The sequence below is a fragment of the Scyliorhinus torazame genome, chromosome 30 (assembly GCF_047496885.1).
Source record: "Scyliorhinus torazame isolate Kashiwa2021f chromosome 30, sScyTor2.1, whole genome shotgun sequence".
In the NCBI taxonomy this organism is placed as follows: domain Eukaryota; kingdom Metazoa; phylum Chordata; class Chondrichthyes; order Carcharhiniformes; family Scyliorhinidae; genus Scyliorhinus; species Scyliorhinus torazame.
Genome location: NC_092736.1, coordinates 10,406,608 through 10,434,372, shown reverse-complemented (window position 1 = coordinate 10,434,372; position 27,765 = coordinate 10,406,608). Strand labels below are relative to the sequence as shown.

At 51.0% G+C, this 27,765-nt stretch overlaps 1 protein-coding gene across 2 annotated transcripts in view; it reads left to right on the top strand.

The window, feature by feature from the left end:
* Nucleotides 1-27,765, top strand: part of tmem266 (transmembrane protein 266) — a 171,114-nt gene that overhangs the window by 115,271 nt on the left and 28,078 nt on the right. For both annotated transcript variants that reach the window (XM_072492794.1, XM_072492792.1), the window contains exons 8-9: nucleotides 8,246-8,384; nucleotides 24,319-24,434. In XM_072492794.1, the coding sequence (XP_072348895.1) occupies nucleotides 8,246-8,384; nucleotides 24,319-24,434 (255 nt within the window). The remainder of the gene's footprint in view (nucleotides 1-8,245; nucleotides 8,385-24,318; nucleotides 24,435-27,765) is intronic.

Below are 27,765 nucleotides of genomic sequence, written 5' to 3'. Positions count from 1 at the left end.
GGCAGGACACTCAGGGGTGGGATCTGACTATAAAAGACACGAGACACTCGCACTCCGCCTCTTTCCACTGATGAACATCTGGAGAGTCAGTCAAGGGTGTTGTTACAATCTCACACCCCCACCACGTGGCCAAGAGCTAGTCTGGTTCAGTCAGACAGAGTAACCACAATTAAGTTAGCAGAGAGTCGAACTGACAGAGAACTGAGCTAACTGTGCTATTAGTTCAATAAACCTGATTGAACTAAATTCAAGGTCTGGAGTATCTTTCTGATCTAAGCAGGGGCTGGTTTAGCACACTGGGCTAAGTAGCTGGCTTTGAAAGCAGACCAAGGCAGGCCAGCAGCACGGTTCAATTCCCGTACCAGCCTCCCCGAACAGGTGCCGGAGTATGGCGACTAGGGGCTTTTCACAGTAACTTCATTGAAGCCTACTTGTGACAATAAGCGATTTTCATTTCATTTCAGGGGCTGGTTTAGCACAGTGGGCTAAACAGCTGGCTTGTAAAGCAGAACAAGGCAGCAGCGCGGGTTCATATTCCCGTACCAGGCCTCCCCGAACAGGCGCCGGAATGTGGCCACTAGGGGCTTTTCACAGTAACTTCATTGAAGCCTACTTGTGACAATAAGCGATTATTATTAAGCTGCACCCAGTTGCAGCCAGTGTTATAACCAGTATACCTAACACGACTGATTGGAGGAGTCCCAAAGACTATGGACAGTTTTGGTGTCCCTATCTGAGGAAGGATGTTCTTGCTATGGAGGGAGAGCAGCGAAGGTTTACCAGGCTGATTCCTGGGATGGCGGGACTGTCCTATGAGGAGAGACTAAGTCGGTTAGGGTTATATTCATTGGTGTTTAGAAGAGTGAGAGGGGATCTCATAGAAATTCTAACAGGGTTAGACAGGGTAGATTCAGGAAGAATGTTCCCGATGGTGGGGGAGTCCAGAACAAAGAACAAACAAAGAACAAAGAAAAGTACAGCACAGGAACAGGCCCTTCAGCCCTCCAAGCCCGTGCCGACCATGCTGCCCGACTAAACGACAATCTTCTACACTTCCTGGGTCCGTTTCCCTCTATTCCCATCCTATTCATGTATTTGTCAAGATGCCCCTTAAATGTCACTATCGTCGAAGTAGGGGTCATAGTTTGAGATTAAGGGACTGAGGTGAGGAGAAATTTCTTCACCCAGAGAGTGGCGACTCAATGGAATTCTCTACCCACAGAAAGTAGTTGACGCCGAAACGTTGTGTAATTCCAAGAAGGAATTAGATTTAGCTCTTGGGGCCAAAGGGATCAGGGTATTGACCTTGATGATCAGCCATGATCATAATGAATGGCGGAGCAGGCTCGAAGGGCCGAATGGCCTCCTCCTGCTCCTATTTTCTATGTGTGTTTCTATGTAATTGGACATTGCTATAGTAACAACATTGAACAGCTTTGATTTTCATGGGGGGTTTTTGACCAGGACTGGGATAGCAGAGTATACCGGGTAAATGTCATTAAAGGTCAAACATGGTCTGTCAGATCTCCTGTGGAACCTACGATCAAGCTAAGAGAGTTGGAGAGGACTTTTCATCGAGAATCATAGAATTTACAGTGCAGAAGGAGGCCATTCGGCCCATCGAGTCTGCACCGGCCCTTGTAAAGAGCACCCTATTTAATTCCACACCTCCACCCTATCCCCATAATCCAGTAACCCCACCTAACCTTTTTGGACATTAATGACAATTTATCATGGCCAATCCACCTAACCTGCACGTCTTTGGACTGTGGCAGGAAACTGGAGCACCCGGAGGAAACCCACGCAGCCACGGGCAGACTCCGTACAGACAGTGACCCAAGCTGGGAATCGAACCTGGGACCCTGGATCTGTGAAGCAACTGTGCTAACCACTGTGCTACCGTGCTACCCAAATGTTTTTGGAATATATCTTTGTCCAAGTGGACGGTCTTCTATTTTTTTGCCATTAATTTTGTATGTGTGTTGCTTTCGCCAGTGGTGCCTGCCCATGAGCTGGCATTTGGTCACTGTTGACCCTTTGAGATTGGAGAAGATTCCAGTCTGCTCCACAATGCCAGAGAAGGGACTTGGCCCAAATGGACGTGTGGCGCACGCTGCTTACGTGCGGTTGCCCCGAACCCCTCACTCGGGCAGCAGGAATGGCAACATCTAGGAACTAACCCAATTCCAGATTCCATTGGAAAAGCAGCAAGAAGATGCATCTCGATTGGGCCGAGCAGTCGATAGTGTTTCCATGGAGACGCAAGCCTGCTAGCTTGCCACTGAATCGTCAGAGGGGAGAATATCATTAATACAGACGGAGGCAAGAGATGATGATCGCAGCGAAATAACATCTGCCTTACACAGACACAGACATACACACACAGACACACTCACACAGACACACTCACACAGAGACACACCAAACACATAGACACACACACAGCACAGACACACACACACCGCACACACATATAGACAAACATACTCAGACAACAGACACACACACTGACAACAGACACACATCAAATACACGCATAAACACACAGACACATACACACAGGCACACAAACAGACACACACAGACACACATACTCAGACACACACACACAAACAGGCACAGACAGCACACACTAAACACCCAGACAGACACACACAGACAACAGACATGCACACGCACACAGACACACACACATACAAAAGGCTCACACACAGCCACACACAATTAGGTGGAGTGGTGTAATGGTAATGTCGTTGGACGAGTAATCCACAGACCCAGGGCGCGATTCTCCGACCCCCCACCGGGTCGGAGAATCGCCGGGGGCCGGCGTGAATCCCGCCCCCGCCGTGTTGCGCATTCTCCACCACCGGAGGTTTGGCGGGGGCGGGAATCGCGTCGCGCCGGTCGGCGGGAATCCCCCGCCGATTCTCCGGCCCGCAATGGGCCGAAGTCCCGCTGCTGACAACCGTCTCCCTCCGGCGTGGATTAAACCACCTCTCTTACTGGCGGGAGCAGGCGGCGCGGGCGGGCTCCGGGGTCCTGAGTGGGGTGGGGGGCGCGGGGCGATCTGGCCCCGGGGGGGGGCCCCCACAGTGGCCTGGCCCGCGATCGGGGCCCACTGATCAGCGGGCGGGCCTGTGCCGTGGGGGCACTCTTTTCCTTCCGCCTTCGCCATGGTCTCCACTATGGCGGAGGCGGAAGGGACACCCTCCACTACGCATGCGCGGGGAAACCGCGGGCGGCCGCTGACGCTCCCGCGCATGCGACGCCCGGCAAAGTCATTTCCGCGCCAGCTGGCGGGGCACCAAAGGCCTTTCCCGCCAGCTGGCGGGGCGGAAATCAGTCCGGCGCGGGCCTAGCCCCTCAAGGTGAGGGCTCGGCCGCTCAAGATGCGGAGACTTCCGCACCTTTGGGGCGGCGCGATGCCGGACTGATTCGCGCCGTTTTTGGCGCCGGTCGGCGGACATCGCGCCGATTACGGAGAATCCCGCCCCCAGAGTCATGCTCTGAGGTCACGGTTCAAATCCCACCACTGCAGATGGTGAAATTTGAATTCAATAAAAATCTAGAATTAAAAGTCTAACGATGACCATGAAACCATTGTTGATTGTCGTAAAACCCCATCTGGTTCACTAATGTCCTTTAGGGAAGGAAATCTGCCGTCCTTACCCGGTCTGGCCTACATGTGACTCCAGACCCACCGCAATGTGGTTGACTCTGAACTGCCCTCGGGGATGGGCAATAAATGCTGGTCCAGCTAACGAATTAATAGACCCACACACAGACCCACACACAGATCCACACAACAGACCCACACACACATACACACACACAGACCCACACACAGAGACCAAGACACACACAGACCAAGACGCACACACAGACAGACACACACAGACACACGCACAGACAGACACGCACAGACACACACACATCGACACACTCACAGACACACACACAGACACATACACAGAGACAAACACACACACAGACACATACACACACACACACACAGACACACACACATACAGACACGTAAAGACTCACTCTCCATCTGAGTTTGAGACAATATCCCATTTGAAATTGGAAAAGGGCAACATGCTAACCATGTCTGTTTTCAAAATAAGTCAGTAAGAAACCATCAATAAAAAGCAAGCTATGCTAAGCACACCCAGTAGTAGATCACACTGTGCTCATTGACAATACGTCCAGAGTTTCAGTTCATGGTTAAATGAGACTCGCTTGTTGACCCCAACTTGAAGTGGTGCATGGGAGTATTATACACTGCACGACGGTAAACCGAGGGCTTTGTCCTCCTGTCCACCCTCCTCTTCCCAAACACACAACAGCGTTCTCTTAACACGGGAAATGGAAGCTGGAAAGGCTGGAGATCCGACCTCAAAACATCGAAACGCCGCGGTTTTGCTTTTCATTCTTCCACAGAATCTCGGCGTCGCTGAATCAGCCAGCATTTGTTACTCGTCCCTAATGGGGATGGTGGTGGTGAGCCGCCTTATTGAGCCGCTGCAGCCCGGGTGGTGTAGGTACACCCACTGTGCTGTTAGGGAGGGCGTTCCCAGATTTTGCCCCAGCGGCAGTGAAGGAACGGCCGATATATTCACAAGTCAGGACGGTGTGTAATTCGAAGGAGAACTTGCTGGTGGTGGTGTTGCCCACGCGCCTCTGCTGCCCTTTGTCCTCCTAGGTGGTAGAGGGTGTGGGTTTGGACGATGCTGGGGAAGGAGCCTCGGGGAGTTGTGAAGGCAAGGCCAATCCAGGAGCGAAAGGCTGATGTTTAGTGCGCCTTTTGTGGAACTGGTTGGCATCCTGCAATTACTTTTTTCACCATTTGTTTTTGAGTGCCGTTGGCAAGAACCGCATTTATTGCCCATCCCTAATAACCTTTGAGTCACGTATATCAGAGACGCCTGCTAAAACCATTCGGGGGGGGGGGCAGTTAGAGGTTAGCTACATAGCTGTGGTTCTGGAGACACGCGTAGGCCACATTGGGTAAGGACCGGTGATTCCCTCTGATGGCCATGAGTGAACCAGATGAGGCATTATAACAACCTGATAGCTTCATGATCACTGTGAATGTATTCCATTTCAAATTTGTTAACTTATTGAATTTAAGTCTGTCATGAGAATGTCGCTTTAAGAAATGTTTGGCTGCTCATGTTATGGCAGTGATGTCAGAGTGTGGGTGGAGCTGAGCTCCGGTTCTGCTTTTTAGTTTCACTTTGAGAAAAGCTTGGGTGTGTCTGTCTTTTTGGTTTCGTTTTTCAGTGTGTTGCAGCTGAAGCCAGTCAAAGCAGCTGTGCTGTTGAGCTCTCTGCCATGAAGGACTATTTCTTAATCATTTGGTGAAGTCAGAATTATAAATGTTTTCAGTATTGAATGTAAACTCTGATGCGCTTCTGTTTAGAGGTTTGTTAAGTCTTCTGGGTGTTAAAAGGACAGCATACAGATTACTTAGTGTTGTATTCTTTGGGGGTTGTATTTGAATTAATGGTTGCTAAGATGTTCACTGTATGTTTTAAAAAGGTCAACTTGAGTTCATAGAATAAACATTGTTTTGCTTTAAAAAGTACTTTTCCATTCTGCTGTACCACACCTGTAGAGTGGGCCGTGTGCTCCCCATACCACAATCTATTAAAAGTTGTGGGTCAGGTGAACTCCATGATACACTTTGGGGTTCTCTAAACCCTGACCCATAACAAGTCCCACCACCCCAGCTTGCCCCCACACACTGAATTGCTTTGGCAGCAATCATAGAATCAAATGGCCCAGGAGGTCATTTGGCCTAGCTCTTTATATGAGCCATCCAGTGAGTCCCGTTCTTCTGATTTCCCCCTCCCACTGACCCCGACGATCTTTCCTTTTCAACTATCTCTCAACTTCAATTTTGCAAGTTATTGTTGAATCTGCTCCCACCATTCCAACAGGGAATTCTGGCTCATAACCCATCGCCTAAAAACATTCTCCTCTCGGGCTCTTTTGTCAATTATCTTCAACCGGTGCCCGTGGGGAGGCACAGTGGTTAGCACTGCTGCCTCACAGCACCCAGGAACCCGAGTTCAATTCCACCTTGGGTGACTGTCTGTGTGGAGTCTGCACATTCTCCCCGCGTCTGCGTGGGTTTCCTCCGGGTGCTCCGGTTTCCTCCCAGAGTCCCAAGATGGGCAGGTTAGGGAGATTGACCGTGCTAAATTGCTCTTGGTGTTCAAAGATGTGAAATTGTCCATTTTGGCAGAAAGAGTAAAAAAGAACCTTAGTCTCTAAATGGTGAGAGATTGCAGCGATCAGAGATGCAGAGGGATCTGGGTGTCCTAGTGCTTGAATCGCGAAAGGTTAGAGCGCAGGTACAGCAAGAGGACAGCAGGTGGAATGTTATTGTATGTTGCAAGGGGCATTGGATACAAAACTGGAAGATTATGCTTCAGTTGTACAGGGCATTGGGTGAGACCACATCTGGAGCATTGTGAACAGTATTGGTCTCCGTATTTAGGAAAGGGTGTAAGTGCATTGGAAGCTGTTCAGAGTAGGCTTTACTGGACTGAGGAAGGAACGAGGAACAGGCTCCACTCGGAGGGCCTCCTCCTGCTCCTTGTAGCGTTGGGAAGCAGAACATGTGAAGCTGTCGCGGATAGGTTTATCTTGTTGAGAAGCCTACCTGAAGGCCCAAAGTGCAAGTTGGTAAAGGTAGGGGAGAGGATGAGATCAATGCCGATCTCGGGGCAGCACGGTAGCATTGTGGACAGCACAATTGCTTCACTGCTCCAGGGTCCCAGGTTCAATTCCTGGCTTGGGTCACTGCCTGTGCGGAGTCTGCACGTCCTCCCCGTGTCTGCGTGGGTTTCCTCCGGGTGCTCCAGTTTCCTCCCACAGTCCAAAGATGTGCAGGTTAGGTGGATTGGCCACGCTAAATTGCCCTTAGTGTCCAAAATTGCCCTTAGTGTTGGGTGGGGTTGCTGGTTATGGGGATAGGGTGAAGGTGTTGACCTTGGGCAGGGTGCTCTTTCCAAGAGCCGGTGCAGACTCGATGGGCCGAATGGCCTCCTTCTGCACTGTAAATTCCACGATAATCTATGATGTTCTGGTTAGATGACAAGAAGCTCAGGTTTTATAAGCCTGTAAACAGTAGGAGGAACATAGAAGACGGGGAAAGGGGGGAACTTTCACAATCTGGACCAATGAGGGGGAACCGAGGCAACCGCGTGACTGACCCTCCTTCATCTCAATGGGCCGCAAGACTGAAATCAGGATTGCTCACTAACCGTGACCCCATCAATAAGATTAAATACATTTAATACACGCCAAATATTTCTTAACGAGTGACAGAAAATGTTTAATCATTTATATATTAACAGAACTGTCATCAACTCCAAATGGTAAAACCAAAAGAAATATTTACACTTTGGACACAGAGGGCGTGCACGGCTCTCACAGCCAATGTTGTGAGCAATCAGCACGAGCCTCACTTCACTCGCTCCCGCTCTACGTGGGAATCACTTCAATCATCCGGGTAGGAAAAAAACTACCCAGGTGGGAATCACGGAATGCGGCGACCCTGAACGTGGGCCACGGTCAACAAAATGTCACGTGGGGGCCGCACTCTGAACCCAGATGGGCCGCACGTGGCCCCCCCGGCCGCAGGTCGCCCGCCTCTGCTCCAGACCGTTTCCGAATGATTCAGAGTAGGGAACGGGTTTGGTTTGAATAGGGGCGGAGAGGAGATTCGATAGAGATATTCAAAACAACGAGAGGTTCGAATGGGCAGGGAGAAACTATCCCCACTGCTGGGAGAATCGAGAGCAGGGGGAACTTGGCAAAATAGGCAATGGGGGCACAAACAAAAGCTTTTTCACACAGGGAGTGGTTAGAATCTGGAAAGGGTTGCCTGAGAATGTGGTTCAATTGAGGCCTTCAAGAGGAAATTGGATTGTTATCCGACAAGGGAGAATGTGCGGGGTTAGGGGGAGGAGAACACAATGGGCCGAATGGCCCCCTTCTGTGCTGTAACCTTTCTGCTTTTCTAGGATTCATTGTCCGCCGCAGGGAGCTCCTCGTCGTTCTATTGCTTTTATACAGGGAGTTTTAATGAGTCTGGTAATACCGAGGGTTTCCTCCAGGGGCATCCTGAGGAGACAGCACACTCAGTGGGCACTGCTGCTGTGATATTCCTCTCTGCTTATTCCTCTCGCCTGCATTTGTCTGACCACCGTGGGGTTTGTGTGCATTGCAGGTATTTGACGGCGCAGTCATCATCCTATCCTTGGCTCCCATGGTGGCATCAACTGTAGCGAATGGACCCAGCAGCCCGTGGGACGCCATTAGCCTCATTATTACCCTTCGGATTTGGAAGGTCAAGCGCATCATTGATGGTGAGTCTGAAGCATTGCCTGTAACATCACTGATGGTGAGTGTAGAGCATTGGCTGTAATGTTGACTGTATCGCGCTGCCCACCAACTTCTTTTTACATGCCCCCCACGCCCGCCTTCAAATACGCGAGGGGCTGGGGTGGGGGCGCATTGCACGGCTGCCATGGAATTATGTCCAGTGAGAGTCTGTGGGCGCGATTCTCCACTCCCGCGCCTGGGCCGCCAAAATTTCCGGGGATGCCGGTCCGAAGCCCTCCCGCGATTCTCCCAAGCGGCGGGAACGACCCGGTCGGGTTTTGCAGGCCGGAGAATCGCCGGAGACACCGAAAATGGCGATTCTCCGGCACCCCCGCTATTCTGAGGCCCGGATGGGCCGAGCGGCCAGGCCAAAATGGCGGGTTCCCCCCGGCGCCGTCCACACCTGGTCGCTGCAGTCGTGGGCAGTGCGTGAACGCTGGGGGGGGGCGGCCTGTGGGGGGGGGGGGGGGGGGGGGGCGAGGGGGGATCCTGCACCGGGCTTTACCTGCAATGAGGGGTGGCCCGCGATCGGTGCCCACCGATCGTCGGGCCGTCCTCTCTGAAGGAGGACCTCCTTCCTTCCGCGGCCCCGCAAGATCCGTCCCCCATCTTCTTGCGGGGCGGACTTAGAGAGGACGGCAACCCGCGCATGCGCGGATGACGCCCGTTATGCGGCGCCGGCCGCGTCATCGATGCGGCGCCGCTTTTACGCGGGCGACAAGGCCTGGCGCGTGAGGTTGACGCGGCCCCGATCCTGGCCCATTGTCAGGGCCTGAATCGGTCGGGACCGGGGCCGTTCCGCGCCGTCGTGAACCTCGACGGCGTTCACGACGGCGCGGCCACTTCGGTGTGGGAGTGGAAACACAGGCCCGCCGCGTGTTTTTCGGCGGGGGAGGGGGCCCGCCAGCGGGATTTACCAGTCCCGCTGTTGTCGATGGGATTTCCCCTCATCACCGGGAAACCCGTGCGCCGGAGTAGGACTGGAATTTCCCTTGGCACAAGCAGCCAGGTAAATCCCGCCGAATATTTTCATTAGAGACGCATTGAGCAAATTAGCAAATAGAAAACCCCAATCCTTGGCTCCGAGCAGCAGATAGAAACCTCGCTATCGCTGGTTAACGCACCTATCCAGTTGAAATGCTAATATTAGCCCAATTTCAAAAACATCCAGCGACTGTTGTTTTGCCAAGTTAAGAATGAGTTCCAGAGTTAAAGAAATATAGAAAATGCAGTGTCAGCAAATTATATTAGGCAGAAGTGGCTATTCTCCAGTTCCAATCAATTGGCAGGTTTTCTATAGAAATCCATCTGAGTTGTGTGTTCCTCGACTGGATGATCAATTTGCCAATAGCTCGCACTCAACTCTGCATTTTACACTCAGCAACAATCCCGTTTTAATTGGGTTTCTGCACAGAAACATCAACAGTCTGCAATTAGCACTCAATAAATGATAAGCGGCCAGAGATGCTGTCTCTTGCAGACGTGTGGTCCCGCAGTGCTGACCCCTCACCCAGGGGGGCTGCTATTCAAATGAGACCGACGTCAGGTGTCTCCATCCATAAAAGGCGCCGGTCCTCTTTCGCCATCCATTTGTTTGTCAGCAGTGATGCTACATTTATATAGCCCCTTTGACACAATGGGGAGGTCTTGTGGCGCAGTGGGTTAACGTCCCTGTCTCTGAGCCAGAAGCTCCGGGTCCGAGTCCCACCCCAGGACTTGACGGCGAAGGAAGGTGCGTTCATAATGCAGTCCAGCAGGTTGTATGTGTCAACTTGCAAATCCTTCCAATCACGCCAATGTCTGGCGGTAACAGCGGGAGAGACGCCTGGTCAGTTACACTTGATGTGGAGTGGCACCCCCTCAAGTTATAAGTCCCCTGGCGACAGACCCGTAACCTGTTCCAGGAAGTACTGGTGATGGAAACCGACGTTAAGTCTGCCTTAGTGAATCGCGAGGAGCAGGAAGAGAACTGCAATTGGACATAGTGAAAAGACCACAAGGTGCTTCTCGTGAACATTATAAAACAAAAATAAAACAAAGGAGATATTTCCCAGTTTGCTGATGACATCAAACTTGGTGGGAATGTGAGCAGGGGAGGAGATATTGAGAGTGATTTAGACAAGTTGAGTGAGTGGGCAAGCTTATGGCAGATGCAGTTTAACGCGGATAAATGTGAAGTTATCCACTTTGGACGGAGAAACAGAATGGCAGAGTATTATTTAAATGATCATCGATTGGGAAAGGTTAATCTACAAAGGGAACTGGGTGTCCTTGTACACCCGTCACTGAAAGCAAACATTCAGGTGCAGCAGGTTAGGCGACAAATTGTGTGTTCGCCCTCATTACAAGAGGACTGGAGTACAGAAGCGAGGATGTTCTTACTGCAGCCGTACAGGGCCTTGGTGAGACCACACCCAGAGTGTTGTGTGTACAGGGCCTTGGTGAGACCACACCCAGACTGTTGTGTGCAGTTTTGGTCTCCTTATCTAAGAAAGGACATACTTGCCATCGAGGGAGTGCAGCGAAGGTTCACCAGACTGATTCCAGGGATGGCAGGACGGATGGCAGGCTTGTCCTATAAGGAGAGATTGGGCCGGCTGGGACTGTATTCACTGGAGATTAGAAGAATGAGAGGAGATCTGATTAAAGCATAAACATTTTTACAGGCCGGACAAACTGGATTCAGGGATGTTGTTTTCTCTGGCTGGGGGGGCAGAGGGGGTCTAGAACAAGAGGTCACAGTCTCAGGATACAGGATAGGCCATTTAGGACTGAGATGAGGAGATATTTCTTCACTCATAGGGTGATGAACCTGTGGAATTCCAAATCAATTAATATATTTAAGAAGGCAGCACGGTAGCATTGTGGTTAGCACAATTGCTTCACAGCTCCAGGGTCCCAGGTTCGATTCCGGCTTGGGTCACTGTCTGTGCGGAGTCTGCACGTTCTCCCCGTGTGTGCGTGGGTTTCCTCCGGGTGCTCCGGTTTCCTCCCACAGTCCAAAGATGTGCAGGTTACGTGGATTGGCCATGATAAATTGCCCTGAGTGTCCAAAATTGCCCTTAGTGTCGGGTGGGGTTACTGGGTTATGGGGATAGGGTGGAGGTGTGGGCTTGGGTAGGGTGCTCTTTCAAAGAGCCGGTTCAGACTCGATGGGCTGAATGGCCTGTAAATTCTATGAAACTCTATGAAAGGAAATAGGTGGATTTCTAGACACTGAAGGTGTCAACAGGTGTGGGGAGAGCTTGGGAATGGCGTGTTGAGATAGAAGCCATATTGCACGGCAGAGCAGGCTCGATAGGCCGAACGGCCTACTCCTCCTAGTTTCTAATGTGTGTGCAGCCAGCACAGTCAATTGAGCACAAACCTGGGATAGCACTTTATAATCTGTCTGCTGTGAGTCAGAGCTCAGTGGGTAGCACTCTCCAAGTAAGCAGATTGTGGGTTAAACCCCCACTTCCAGGCAAACAATCCAGGCCAACACTCCCAAGTGCAGTACGGAAGGAGTGCTGAGGCATTGAAGCTGCCAACACTCGGATAAGACGTCAGGCCGAGGTCCCACTTCTGGGCGGAAAGGATCCCGTGGCGCCCCTTGAGCAAGGGCCAATAATCCTGGCCAGCACTCATCCCTCAATCAGCACCGCAAAATAGACGATCTAGTCATTACCACAGTGTGGTTTGTATGGGAGCTTGCTGTGTACAAATTGCACGTCCTACAAATGTGAGGATGTGCATAAAACGGTTATAGAACATAGAACGATACAGCGCAGTACAGGCCCTTCGGCCCACGATGTTGCACCAAAACAAAAGCCATCTAACCTACACTATGCCATTATCATCCATATGTTTATCCAATAAACTTTTAAATGCCCTCAATGTTGGCGAGTTCACTACTGTTGCAGGTAGGGCATTCCACGGCCTCACCACTCTTTGCGTAAAGAACCTACCTCTGACCTCTGTCCTATATCTATTACCCCTCAGTCTAAAGTTATGTCCCCTCATGCCAGCCATTTCCATCCGCGGGAGAAGGCTCTCACTGTCCACCCTATCTAACCCCCTGATCATTTTGTATGCCTCTATTAAGTCTCCTCTTAACCTTCTTCTCTCTAACGAAAACAACCTCAAGTCCATCAGCCTTTCCTCATAAGATTTTCCCTCCATACCAGGCTACATCCTGGTAAATCTCCTCTGCACCCGCTCCAAAGCCTCCACGACCTTCCTATAATGCGGTGACCAGAACTGTACGCAATACTCCAAATGCGGCCGTACCAGAGTTTTGTACAGCTGCAACATGACCTCCTGACTCCGGAACTCAATCCCTCTACCAATAAAGGCCAACACTCCATAGGCCTTCTTCACAACCCTATCAACCTGGGTGGCAACTTTCAGGGATCTATGTACATGGACACCTAGATCCCTCTGCTCATCCACACTACCAAGAATCTTACCATTAGCCCAGTACTCTGTCTTCCTGTTATTCCTTCCAAAGTGAACCACCTCACACTTCTCTACATTAAACTCCATTTGCCACCTCTCAGCCCAGCTCTGCAGCTTATCTATGTCCCTCTGTAACCTGCTACATCCTTCCACACTGTCGACAACACCACCGACTTTAGTGTCGTCTGCAAATTTACTCACCCACCCTTCTGCGCCTTCCTCTAGGTCATTGATAAAAATGACAAACAGCAATGGCCCCAGAACAGATCCTTGTGGTACGCCACTTGTAACTGAACTCCATTCTGAACATTTCCCATCAACCACCACCCTCTGTCTTCTTTCAGCTAGCCAATTTCTGATCCACATCTCTAAATCACCCTCAATCCCCAGCCTCCGTATTTTCTGCAATAGCCTACCGTGGGGAACTTTATCAAACGGTTCTTGACATAATGTTATGCACGACCTCCGACCACCAGGTGGCAGTATAAACCCGCACCGGGACCCTGTGGCTGGGGAGTTGGGAGTCGGTCGTGTTGGAGGATAGATATATTTTGCAGTTAATTAGTGTTAGTAGTTTATTATTTTATTTATCCTGGTTATCTTTATCACGCAGTTGTTTCATAACCAATTAATTAAATTAGATGTTCATCATTCACTTTGGCCAATCTACAGACTATGACAACATTCACTAAACTTCAAAAGTACCCTTCACCAGCTCTGAGGGGCTTTGGGATGGCCAGAGGTTGGGAAAGGCGCTATATAAATGCAAGCCCTTCTTTCGCACCAGCCTTTTTTAAAAAAAGCTTTCCTGATATGTTGCACGGGGGCTGATGGAGGAATAAATTCCTCGACTATCCCTCTTCTTGGACCAAAAATATCCTCCTTTATTTCCTTTGATTGCATCAGTGGAGATGATGATGCACTCAAATTGCTGACTGTTTACTCAAACTCTTCATCAGTGGAGCTGATATTTATGAGTGCATGCTTGTTAATCAGCATTTGGAGCTGTTCATTAGGAGCAAGTGGAATATCATTAACATTTACTCTGCTGTTTATGAGTCTAGCTTAAGGATTAATCAATTTAGATGACAAATTTAAATTCAATTTTTTTTGTCAAAGTGTAATTTAAAATTGAAGTCAACCTTTAAGGAGAGGCACTTTGTAGTCAGGGGTCATATGGGTACAGTTTTTCACAGAGAGCCACCTCTTCACTTGCCAAGGATTTACAGATGCATTCTGTCACTGTACGTTGGGGCATAGGAATGGGAGGAGGCAATTCTGCCCCTCGAGCCTGTTCCAGTATTTACTGACGACAAGTCCGATCTGTGTTTTAACTCCATCTGCCTGTCTTCATTCCCGAACCCTTAATACCCTTTCCTGACAATGATAGATCATAGCTTCCCCGCAGTGCAGAAGGAGGCCATTCAGCCCATCGAGCCAGCACCGACCCTCCAAGAGAATAGCACCACCGCCCTCCAGGCCCACTCCCCCACCCTATTCCCCCGTATCCCCGCTTGACCTGCACCTTTGGACTCTAAGGGCAATTTGATCATGGCCAATCCACCTAACCTGCACATCTTTGGACTGTGGGAGGAAACCGGAGCACCCGGAGGAAACCCACGCAGACACTGGGAGAACGTGCAGACTCCACACGGACGGTCACCCAAGGTCAGATTCAATCCCGGGTCCCTGGCGCTGTGAGGCAGCAGTGCTAACCACTGTGCCACCCATCACTGTCAATAGACCCCCCCCCGCCCCCAGTCTTAAGGGTCTTTATGTGGGGTGTGAGAGTTGTGTGAAGAAGCACTTCCTGACAGCATTGCGAAACGGTTAATTTTACGGTTATACCCCCCCCTTGCTGTATACTCATCCCCACCTCCCCCCCAATCCCACCACCGCCACCACTCTCCACTACTCCACTGCTAGAGGGTACAAGCCAAATTCTCCAGCCGTGTTGAGTTTCTTCCCGCTGGCAGAGCACCCCCTCCCGCAGGTTTCCCGGCTGTGTGGGGTGGTTTCAATGGGACATCCTATTGCCGAACAGCGGGAAGATAGAATCCCATCGCCAGCGAACGGCACCACCGAGAAATACGCGGCTGGGGGACTGGAGAATCCGCCCATTGGTTCTTTCTGTCCAGCCTGATATGGACCCACCCCGGATCTGGAAACTGTGGCCAAGCCTCTGGACCAGGACTTGGAGCTCGTGACTTGCTGAGTGGGAGGCGAGACTGTTTGCCTGGATACTCGAGGCACAGCCGTGACCCCCAAGACTTATCCGTCCGCCCGCTCGTAACATCCGCGAGCCCACGAACCTTCGCTCAGCAGACTGAATCAGTCGAAGGCCCGGTTACAGATGAAGACCCGTTGGAAATGGTCCTGCTGTCAATGACGGGGCAGATCGCACCCTGGCTGCAGCGGAATTGATCACACAACCGCTGCAATTGACAAATGCAATTATCAGGCCTGGTTAATCACAGGCCCATATAAAAAAATATTTTTTGAAACCGTCACACGCACGCACATGTGCGCACACACACACATGCACGCGTACACACACATGCACGCACTTACGCACATGCACACACATGTACAAACATGTTTGCACATGCACACATGTGCAGACATACACATGCACACAGACATGCATGCACTCACGCACACACATGCATACACATACAGACACACACATGTACACAGACACACGCATGCATACACCGCACGCACATATGCAGGCACACACATGTATGCTCATGCATACACACATGTGCGAACACACACACGCCACCATTTTCTTCACTCATTGCTGATTAAAATAAGTGAAAAACCAGCAGAGGTTTTTTTATAAACTTGCATTTATTTATTTTTTCCAAGACAAATTTATTAATGACATTGTATAGTACTGTACAAAAGGAAAAGCAAATAACGCATAGTACAAACCACAACTCCGTTCTCGCAAGGACCTGCCTAAACCACCCCCTAGACTACACTATAAACTTGCATTTATATAGTACCTCAGGGTGCCCCACGGCATTTTAGCCCCAGTGAGGTGCTTTTGTAAGTGTAGTCATTGTTGTAACGGTGGAAATTGCGGCAGCCAATCTTTACAGAGCAAGCTCCCACCAAACAGCGAACAAAAATACTTTTTAACATCTTTACTCGAAGTTTGGAAATATTTTGGAAATTTCCAGAAAGTCCAGTTCATGCAAGGCTGGACTGGTTTGTCTGAATCAGAGGGGGGAGATTCCTGTCACGCCTTTAGTTAGGAAAATGTTGCGCTGGCGAAGGTTAAACTTGGATTTTAAAGGTTAAATGTCGAGAGGTCCCGTGAGATTGAAACGAGTCCAACTTTACGCCATTGTCTGTGGGGCAGTCCCTCAAATGTTATTGTGAGTTCCTTACCCCCCCTCCCCGCCGAACCACACAAGCACAGACAGGACCGCGGGAGAAGGGGTCACAGCAACCCACTACCACCCGCCCCGCCCCGCCCCCCCCCCTCCCCCACATCAGGTTGTGACCACCCTAGACCTGTGAATGGCCATGCTGGTCAGGCCCAGGAAGGGGGCACAATCAAATGAACTCTGCAGCAAGAAGCAGGTGCAAAAGCATTTTTTTAATTTAAAAAAGCTTGAGATGCCAACCAGGGATATAAGCAGCTGAACTAGGAAAGGCTGGGAGGTGGAGGTGGATTTGGGGAGATTGGGTGCTGTTAAAGGATCTAAATCAGCGGTGGCCAACCTGCGACCCAGGGTGGGTGGGGAGGGGGGCTGCACATGCAGCCCACAGACATTTTGTTGACCACGTTCCACGACTAGGGTCGCCACATTCCACTGATTTCCGTCCGGGTAGTTTTTTTCCTACCAGTGCGACTGAAATGATTCACACGGAAAGGGGGAGCGAGTGAAGCTGATTGCTCACAACATTGACTGTGAGAGCCGTGAGATCTCCAAAGTGTAAATGTTTTTTTTGTTTTTACCATTTGATGTTGATGACAGTTCTATTAATATATAAATGAAGAAGCACTTTCTATAACTCATTGTGAAATATTTGGGGTGAGTTAAATGCCTTTTTTAAAAATATATTTTATTGAAAATTTTTCGATCACAATTTTTTCCCCTTACACATCAAACATAAAAAAAAGAAAATTTAACAGTGAACAAATGGCTAACCAACATGGTAAACTAATCATTTAACATAAAATAAAACTTTCCACCCGCCCCCCCCCCCCCCCCCCCTCCCCCCCTCCCCCCTGGGTTGCTGCTGCTGGTCATCTGTCTTCCCTCTAACGTTCCCCTAGGTAGTCGAGGAATGGCCGCCACCGCCTGGTGAACCCTTGAGCCAATCCTCTCAGCGCAAACTTCATCTGCTCCAGTTTTATGAACCCCGCCATATCGTTTATCCAGGCCTCCAGTCCGGGGGGTTTCGCTTCCTTCCACATGAGTAGGATCCTGCGCCGGGCTACTAGGGACGCAAAGGCCACAACGTCGGCCTCTTTCGCCTCCTGCACTCCCGGCTCATCCGCAACTCCAAATAAGGCTAACCCCCAGCCTGGTTTGACCCGGACCTTCACCACCTTCGAAATCACTCCCGTCACTCCCTTCCAATACTCCTCCAGTGCCGGGCACGCCCAAAACATATGTGCATGGTTTGCCGGGCTTCCGCCGCACCTCCCACACTTGTCCTCCACTCCGAAGAACCTGCTCAATCTTTCTCCCATTATGTGTGCTCTATGTAGCACCTTGAATTGAATCAGGCTAAGCCTGGCGCACGAGGAAGAGGAATTTACCCTGCTTAGGGCATCAGCCCACATACCCTCCTCTATCTCCTCCCCGAGCTCTTCTTCCCACTTTCCTTTTAGTTCGCCCACCAGCTCCTCCCCCTCTTCCCTCATCTCTCGGTATATCTCTGACACCTTGCCCTCCCCGACCCACACCCCCGAAAGCACTCTGTCCTGGATCCCCCGTGTCGGGAGCAGCGGAAATTCCCTCACCTGTTGTCTTGTGAACGCCCTCACCTGCATATACCTAAGGAAGTTTCCCCGGGGCAACTTATACTTTTCCTCCAATGCTCCCAAGCTCGCAAACGTCCCATCTATAAATAAATCTCCCACCCTCCTAATTCCCAACTGGTGCCAGCTCTGGAATCCTCCATCCATCCTTCCTGGGGCAAACGTGTGGTTGTTCCTGATTGGGGACCCCACCAGGGCTCCCCGCGCACCTCTCTGTCGCCTCCATTGTCCCCAAATATTCAATGTTGCCGCCACCACTGGGTTCGTGGTAAACTTTTTTGGTGGGAGCGGTAGCGGCACCGTCACCAGCACCTCTAGGCTCGTCCCTTTACAGGACTTTCTCTCCAGTCTTTTCCACGCCGCTCCCTCTCCCTCCATCATCCATTTACGAATCATCGCCACATTGGCGGCCCAATAGTAGTCGCCCAAATTCGGTAGCGCCAATCCTCCTCTGTCTCTGCTACGTTGTAGGAACCCCCTCCTTACCCTCGGGACTTTCCCTGCCCACACGAAGCTCGTGATGCTCCTGTCTATTTTTTTTTAAAAGGTCTTAGTGATTAGTATAGGGAGACATTGAAATACAAATAAGAACCTCGGGAGGACCATCATCTTAATTGCCTACACTCTGCCCGCCAACGACAGTGGCTGCATGTCCCACCTCTTGAAGTCCTCCTCCATTTGTTCTACCAATCGTGTCAGATTAAGTCTGTGTAAGGTTCCCCAGCTCCTAGCGATCTGAATCCCCAGGTATCGGAAGTTTCTTTCCACTTTCCTTAGAGGCAGGCCTTCTATCTCTCTACTCTGGTCCCCAGGGTGTATCACAAAAAGTTCACTCTTCCCCATGTTAATCCTATATCCCGAGAAATCTCCGAACTCCCTCAATATCTGCATGACCTCTGTCATCCCCCCACTGGGTCCGTCACATACAACAGTAGGTCATCTGCGTATAGCGACACTCGGTGTTCTTCTCCCCCTCTAATCACCCCTCTCCATTTCCTGGAGTCTCTCAACGCCATGGCCAGAGGTTCAATTGCCAACGCGAACAACAATGGAGATAGCGGGCATCCCTGTCTTGTTCCCCTATATAGTCGGAAATACTCCGATCTTTGCCGACCCAGTGACCACACTTGCCGTTGGGGCCCCATAAAGGAGTTTGACCCAGCTAATAAACCCGTTCCCGAACCCAAACCTCCTTAGCACCTCCCATAAGTACTCCCACTCCACCCTGTCAAATGCCTTCTCTGCATCCATTGCCGCCACTATCTCTGCCTCCCCCTCTACTGGGGGCATCATTATCACCCCTAATAGTCGTCGCACGTTGACATTCAGTTGTCTCCCCTTTACGAACCCTGTCTGGTCTTCGTGCACCACCCCGGGACACAGTCCTCTATCCTCGATGCCAGTACCTTTGCCAGCAATTTGGCGTCCACATTCAATAATGAAATAGGTCTATAGGACCCGCACTGCAACGGACCTTTATCCCGCTTCAAAATTAGCGATATCGTCGCCTCCGACATTGTCGGGGGTAAAGTCCCTCCTTCCCTGGCCTCATTAAACGTCCTCACCAACAGCGGGGCCAACAAGTCGACGTATTTTCTATAAAATTCCACCGGGAACCCATCTGGTCCCGGAGCCTTCCCTGCTTGCATATTCCCCAGCCCCTTAATAACCTCGTCCACCCCAATCGATGCCCCCAGGCCTTCCACCTCCTGCTCCTCCACCCTCGGGAACCTCAATTGATCCAGGAACTGCCGCATCTCCTCCTTTCCCTCCGGGGGTTGGGACCTATACAGTCCTTCATAAAAGGTCTTGAACACCTCGTTTATCTTCCCTGCTCTCCGCACCGTAGCTCCCTTTTCGTCTCTAATTCCCCCTATCTCCCTTGCCGCTGCCCTCTTTCGCAGCTGATGGGCCAGCAGGCGACTCGCCTTTTCCCCATATTCATACCTCCTCCCCTGTGCTTTCTTCCACAGCACCTCCGCCCTTCTGGTGGTCAAAAGGTCGAACTCCGTCTGGAGTCGTCGTCTCTCCCTGTACAGTCCCTCCTCCGGGGTCTCCGCAAATTCCCTGTCCACCCTTAAAATCTCCCCCAGTAATCTTTCCCTTTCCTTGGCCTCTGTTTTCCCTTTGTGGGCCCTAATGGAGATCAGCTCTCCTCTGACCACCACTTTTAGTGCTTCCCATACCACTCCCACTCGGACCTCCCCGTCGTCATTAGCCTCCAGGTACCTCTCAATACATCCCCGCACTCTTCCACACACTCCCTCATCCGCCATCAATCCCACATCTAATCGCCAGAGTGGACGCTGCTCCCTTTCCTCTCCTAGTTCCAGGTCCACCCAGTGTGGGGCATGATCCGAAACCGCTATGGCTGAATACTCAGCTTCTTCCACCCTAGAGATCAACGACCTTCCCAGAACAAAAAAATCTATCCGGGAGTACACTTTATGGACATGGGAGAAGAAGGAGAACTCCCTGGCCCTCGGTCTAAGAAATCGCCATGGATCCACTCCCCCCATTTGGTCCATAAACCCCTTGAGCACCTTGGCCGCTGCCGGCCTTCTTCCAGTCTTAGATCTGGATCTATCTAACCCTGGGTCCAGCACGGTGTTGAAGTCCCCTCCCAATATCAAGTTTCCTACCTCCAGGTCCGGAATACGACCCAACATCCGTCTCATAAATCCCGCATCGTCCCAATTTGGGGCATATACATTAACCAGCACGACCTCCATTCCCTCCAGCCTGCCACTCACCATTACATATCTACCTCCGCTATCTGCTACAATGCTCCTTGCTTCAAATGCTACCCGTTTCCCCACCAGTATGGCCACCCCTCTATTCTTTGCATCTAGCCCTGAGTGGAACACCTGTCCCACCCATCCTTTCCTTAACCTAACTTGGTCCGCCACCTTCAGGTGCGTCTCCTGGAGCATAGCCACGTCTGCCCTTAGTCCTTTCAAGTGCATGAGCACTCGGGCCCTTTTAATCGGTCCATTCAGGCCTCTCACGTTCCACGTGATCAGCCTCACTAGGGGGCTACCTGCCCCCTTCCCGTGTCAACTAGCCATCACCTTCTCTAGGCCAGTCCCATATCCCGCTTCCGCGCTCCCACTCGCTCCCCAGGCGTCGCATTCCATCCCCGTCCACCCACTCTTTAGCCATTTCCTCTTTGATTTCCGCAGCAGCAACCCAGTTATTCCCCCCCCTCCTCCCCCCCCCCACCCCGCTAGATCCCCCTCTAACGTGATTGCTCCCCCCATATTACTTCCGCAAGTCAGCTGACTTCAACTGACCCCGGCTACTCCTGCTCCCTCCTTGACCCCCCCCGTGTGGGGAACTCCCATCTACCTTGCGCCTGTCTTCCCGCCATTATCTTTCTGGCGCGGGAACATCTGACCCGCCTCTTGTGGCGCAGCTCCCTTTCCCCTCCCACTCCCATTCCTCATTCTCCGCCTATGTCCCTTCTTTCCCCCCCCACCGGCGCCCACATTTCTTAGTGTCTCCCCCTTCCCAATTTACTTCTCTATTTACATCGACAATAACATTCCCTACAGTATCAGTCCCTCAGTTCCGATCCAATTTCTCATCTTTAATAAAGGTCCATGCTTCTTCCGCCGTTTCGAAATAGTGATGTCTTTCCTGGTACGTGACCCATAGTCGTGCCGGCTGCAGCATCCCGAACTTCACCTTCTTTTTGTGTAAAACCTCCTTGGCTCGGTTAAAACTCGCCCTCCTTCTCGCCACCTCCGCACTCCAATCCTGGTACACCCGTACCACTGCATTCTCCCATCTGCTACTCCATACCTTTTTAGCCCATCTCAGGACCTCTTCTCTATCATTAAGGCGGTGAAATCGCACGATTGTCGCCCTAGGTGGTTCTCCCACTTTTGGTCTTCTCGCCGGGACCCGTTGAGCCCCCTCCACTTCTAAGGGGACCGCAGGGGCCTCAGCTCCCATCAACGAGCTTAGCATCGTGCTTACATAAGCCCCGCAATCCGCTCCTTCCACTCCCTCAGGGAGACCCAGTATCCGAAGGTTCTTCCTTCGCGCTCTGTTTTCTAGGGCCTCAATCCTTTCAATGCACTTTTTGTGGAGCGCCTCGTGCGTCTGTGTTTTGACCGCCAGGCCCAGGATCTCGTCCTCATTATCCGTCACCTTCTGCTCCACCACGAGGAGCTCTGTCTCCTGGGTCCTTTGTGCCTCCTTAAGCCCCTCAATTGCCTGTAGCATCAGGGTCAGCACCTCCCTCTTTAGTAGCTCCACACACCGTCTCAAGAATTCGTCTTGCTCGGGCCCCCATGTCGCCTGGGCTTTCTCCGCCGCCATCTTGTGTCTTCTCCCTTTCTGTCCCTATCGTCGAGGATTCCTCGCGCTGCAGCCGCCGCCGCCGATATTTTCCTCTTTCGTTGGGGGGGGGGGACCCCCTACTCACTCACCGCACACCGGGTTGTGTCGCGCGAAAATTTCCCGTTGGGGCTCTTAAAAGAGCCCGAAGGTCCGTTGGAGCTGGAGCCGCCAAAACGTGCGGCTTAGCTGGTCATCGCCGCAACCGGAAGTGAGTTAAATGTCTTTAATCTTATTCACGGGGTCACGGTTAGTGAACAAGCCCCGATTTCAATCTTCCAAAGCACTGAGATGAGGGAGGGTCATCAGGCGACCCACTCACTGGCCCATGTTGCCCGTCACTCATCTAAAGAAAAGCAAAGATGGCTCATCCATCGAGATCTGTTTAGATTGAATAGAAAATCCTAATTACACGATAGGGGACCAGCATTCAACAGCTTAACTCAACATCTTAAGGACACAACATCAGGCGAGTTGGTCCTCTGAGCTCTGGCCCCCCCTGGTGGCCGAGCTCCCAGATTACACGCCTGAGGCAAATTCTACGCAAAGCAGGAGTTTAAACTGCATCGGTTTCCTTTTCCAGTTTTATTCCTTGGCTCCACATTTGGTGCAGGCAATAAGAAACGTGAGCAAAAATCGAAGGGTCATTGTCCCACTGAGACATATTCCCCCTGCCTCCCAGTACAGCATCCACCAAGATTTGAATATTCCAAATGATTCATCCTCACCTGTCCCACCAGACAGGTCTTTCGGATATTTTGAGGAAAAACGTTATTCCCAATATCTGATCAAATTTAAGGCCTGCTACAGGAGTGCAAAATGCCTCTCTGTGCATCATTCTAATATAACCAGGCTTAATTTTCGTTTTTTAATTATAGGGGTGGCACAGTGGTTAGCACTGCTACCTCCCAGCTCCAGAGTCCCGGGTTCAATTCCGGCCTCGGGTCACTGTCTGTGCAGAGTCTGCACGTTCTCCCCGTGTGTGCGTGGGTTTCCTCCGGGTGCTCAGGTATCCTTCCACAGTCCAAAGATGTGCAGGTTAGGTGGATTGGCCACGATAAATTGCCCCTTAGTGTCGAGGGATGTGCAGGTGAGGTTACGAGGGGATCCCTCACAAATAGATGGCCTGATCTACAGGTGAATGGACATAGTTGTCACTCAGGACAACAAGGGATATGGAAAAATGAGGCCCTAGCGGTGTCACCTGCACCCCAAGTTCAATGATGGAATGTTATAGCACAAAGGAAGGCCTTTCAGCCCATCAAACCTGTGCTAGCTCTTTGAACGATTAGTCCCACTGCTCCCCCCCGCCATCCCGCTCTTCCCCACGGCCGTGGGATTTACTTCCTCTTCAAGTATTTGACTAAAGGGGCGATCGTTTAAAACAGAGATGAGGAGGAATTTCTTCAGCCAGAGGGTGGTGAATCTGTGGAACTCTTTGCCGCAGAAGGCTGTGGAGGCCAAATCACTGAGTGTCGTTAAGACAGAGATAGATAGGTTCTTGATTAAGAAGGGGATCAGGGGTTAAGGGGAGAAGGCAGGAGAATGGGGATGAGAAAAACATCAGTCATGATTGAATGGTGGAGGAGGCTCGATGGGCCGAGTGGCCTAATTCTGCTCCTCTGTCTTATGGTCTTATTTATCCAGTTCTCTTTGGAAAGCCGCTTTTGAATCTGCTCCCTCCACCATTCCAAATCACAACTCTCAGGGTAAAAATATGAGCGGGATTTTCCCGCTTGACGGGCCCACCCAATCCCTCCAGCGGCCAATTGCGAGCTATCTCCGTCGCAGGAAAACATGCTACATAATGGGTGTGTGTGTGGGGGGGGGGGGGGGAATCCTGCCCAATGTCTTCTAACCTCCCTTTCTGAGTCTTTGACAAATGAACTTAAAACTGTGTTCCCCTGCATCAGAAACCCGCTGTCTCCGGGAAACAGCTTCTCCTTAACCAACCAATCTAAACCCTTCTCTATTCTGTCTGGCCGCCGTCCTCCTTGCTGTCGGGGGAATGATCCCGGCGCACGACACGCTGGACGTAAACAGGCAGCGTGTTGTTGAGGGTCCCCGCGATCTGTCTTGCTCCTCGCTCTTGTGATCCGCCTCTGACAAGCGTGTGGCTCTCACTCTTTCAGCTTACGTGCTGCCGGTAAAGGTGGAGATGGAAATGGCCGTGCAGCAGTACGAGAAGGCCAAACAGGTCCGGGAGGAGCAACTCGAACGACTCACCCAGATTTGCCAAGAACAAGCGGTGAGTATGTTTGGGGGGGGGGAAGAGCCAGCATTTATAGAATGCCTTTCACAAGCCGGGATATCAGTGTAGGAATCAATTTGTGCACAGCAAGCTCCCAACAGACAATGAGATGGTGACCAGCGATGTTGTTTGGGGAGGGGGGTAAATATTGACGGGGAGGATTCTCCAGCTCGTCTTCGAAATGGTGACGCGGAATCTTTTTCGTCCGCTTGAGCGGGACGATTTTGGTTCAAGTCTCACGTTGGCACTTGAGAAGGAAAAGAAGACAATTGGGGAAGATGAGGCCAATTGTTTTTCAGACTGGCGCGACGGTGGGGCAGTGGTAACAACACTGAACTAGTGATCCAGGGTACCCAGGCTAATGCTCGTGGGGACACGGGTTTAAATCCCACCACGGCAACTGGTGGAATTTAAACCCAATTAATCAAACCTAGAGTCGAAAGGCTAGTCCCAGTAATGATGGCCATTATCATCAAACTGGCATTGATTGTCATCAAAACCCATCTGGTTCACTAATGTCCGTCAGGGAAAGAAATCTGCCGTCCTTACCCGGTCTGGCCTACATGTGACTCCAGACCCACAGCAACGCGGTTGACTGTTAACTGCCCCCTGAAATGACCGGGCGAGACACTCACTTCAAGCGCAGCTAGGGATGGGCAACAAATTACCCTGCCAGTGACGCCCACGTCCCACAAAACAAAAACATGTTTTTTTAAACTCTGGTCTGAACCTGGAAGAAGAAGATTCAGCCGTAACTTCTCAAAGGCAATTAAATATATTAGGTTTAAAAAGAAATAAGTTCCGGGTTCTGGGGAAAGTGCAGGGAGCTGTCTGTAATGTTCTTGTCGGATGGCCTGATTTCTATTACAAGAACACTTGCAGCTAAAGCTTTAAAAGATGTATTAACATTAACTGTGGCTAAACTATATACAAAACAACAGATGAATAACAATAAGATCTAGCACAAGCAACCTCTCTCTTCAGCTTCCTCCAGCCAGTCTGAGGGGGTCACCTGACTGTAACATTCACTCATATACTAATGTAGCATTGTGGTTAGCACAATTGCTTCACAGCTCCAGGGTCCCAGGTTCGATTCCGGCTTGGGTCACTGTCTGTGCGGAGTCTGCACATCCTCCCCGTGTGTGCGTGGGTTTCCTCCGGGTGCTCCGGTTTCCTCCCACAGTCCAAAGATGTGCAGGTTAGGTGGATTGGCCGCGCTAAATTGCCCTTAGTGTCCAAAATTGCCCTTAGTGTTGGGTGGGGTTACTGGGTTATGGGGATAGGGTGGAGGTGTGGACCTTGGGTAGAGTTCTCTTTCCAAGAGCTGGTGCAGACACGATGGGCCGAATGGCCTCCTTCTGCACTGTAAATTCTATGAGACTCCTAGTGGTCAGTCGGTGAATTACAACACAACCGTGATATCACCATAGTGTCTGCGACAAATTGGATCGCCGTTTCAAAGAGCCATTACGGACCCTCTTCTGCGCTGTCAGGTTCCTCTCGGGATGCCGACACGGCCTCATTTGTCGCCCTGAGTCCGTTATGAGCAGAATGGGACTGGAGTCACAAGTAGATCAGACCAGCTGGATGTACGATCCAAAGGTGTGCAGCTTGGTGGGGTTGCGGGGATAGATCGGGGGAGTGGGCCGAGGTGGGCCGGTGCAGACTCGATGGGCTGAATGGCCTCCTTCTGCACTGTAGAGATTCTGTGATTTTATTTCATCGCAGGAGAATGCTGGACATCTGACAGTCGCTGTCCTTTCCCGAAGAAGATTAGTGAACCAGTTGGGTATTTAGGACAATCTGCCACCTTATCTCCTGACAAAATGCATTCCTTATGCTACAAACCACAGGCAGGAGATCAGTAAGCCAGAGCAAAAAAAAACCTTAGACAAAGGGAAAGTAACTTTTAAAAGCCAATTTTAAGTATCAGGAAGTCAGTGTCTGAGGAACGTATTTTATACCAGAGGCTGAGATATACCAGTAGGTTTCCAATGTTAAACTGATTCAGCTATCACTCAGTTACTGTCAGTTTGAAAATGAACTGAAATGAAAATCGCTTATTGTCACAAGTAGGCTTCAAATGAAGTTACTGTGAAAAGCCCCTAGTCGCCACATTCCGGCGCCTGTTCGGGGAGGCTGTTACGGGAATTGAACCGCGCTGCTGGCATGCCTTGGTCTGCTTTAAAAGCCAGCGATTTAGCCCAGTGTGCTAAACCAGCCCCTAGTTTTAGCCCATTCCCATAAAGCGAGCTCAATAGATCAGACAGGATGCACAGAAAGAGGTCACTGCGAAACCACCAAATGGTTAAAATTCAGATATACTGAACAGCAATTGAAACCAAACTGTTTGGCAATGAGACAGGTTAAAGCAGCACGGTGGTTAGCACTGCTGCCTCACATCGGCAGGGACCCAGGTACAATTCCGGCCTCGGGTGACTGTCTGTACAGAGTCTGCACGTTCTCCCCGTGTCTGCATGGGTTTCCTCCGGGTGCTCCGGTTTCCTCTCACAGTCCAAAAACGTGCAGGTTAGGTGGATTGGCCATGATAAATTGCCCTTCGTGACCAAAAGGTTAGAAGGGGTTATTGGGTTACGGGGATAGGGTGGAAGTGAGGGCTTAAGTGGGTCGGTGCACACTTGAAGGGCTGAATGGCCTCCTTCTGCACTGTATGTTCTATGTTCTATGAGAAACCTTCAAAGATCGGCCAGGAAATTTGGAAATATAAATCCCGCTGATTATCATAGAATTTACAGTGCAGGAGGCCGCCATTCGGCCCATCGAGTCTGCACCGGCTCTTGGAAAGAGCACCCTACCCAAGGTCAACACCTCCATTCTATCCCCATAACCCAGTAACCCCACCCAACACTAAGGGCAATTTTGGACACTCAGGGCAATTTATCATGGCCAATCCACCTAACCTGCACATCTTTGGACTGTGGGAGGAAACCGGAGCACCTGGAGGAAACCCACGGACACACGGGGAGGACGTGCGGACTCCGCACAGGCAGTGACCCAACCCGGAATCGAACCTGGCACCCTGGAGCTGTGAAGCAATTGTGCTATCCACAATGCTACCGTGCTGCCCATTTTGCTGATCATTTTGACCATGGCCTGAATTTAATGTCCAGCCTGAGGGCAGGAGGAGGTCACAAGGGATTGCTAAGCGGGGCGCGATGACATCGGGAGAACTTGCCGATGTCTTTGGTCCGCCTCGCGGTATTTCGGTTGGCGGGCGTGCCCGAAAGTCGCTAGCCAGCTCGCCAGCAATTAAAGGGTCAATTACAGCTATTTTAAAAAGCAATACACGGGGGGTTTTGAGCATCCT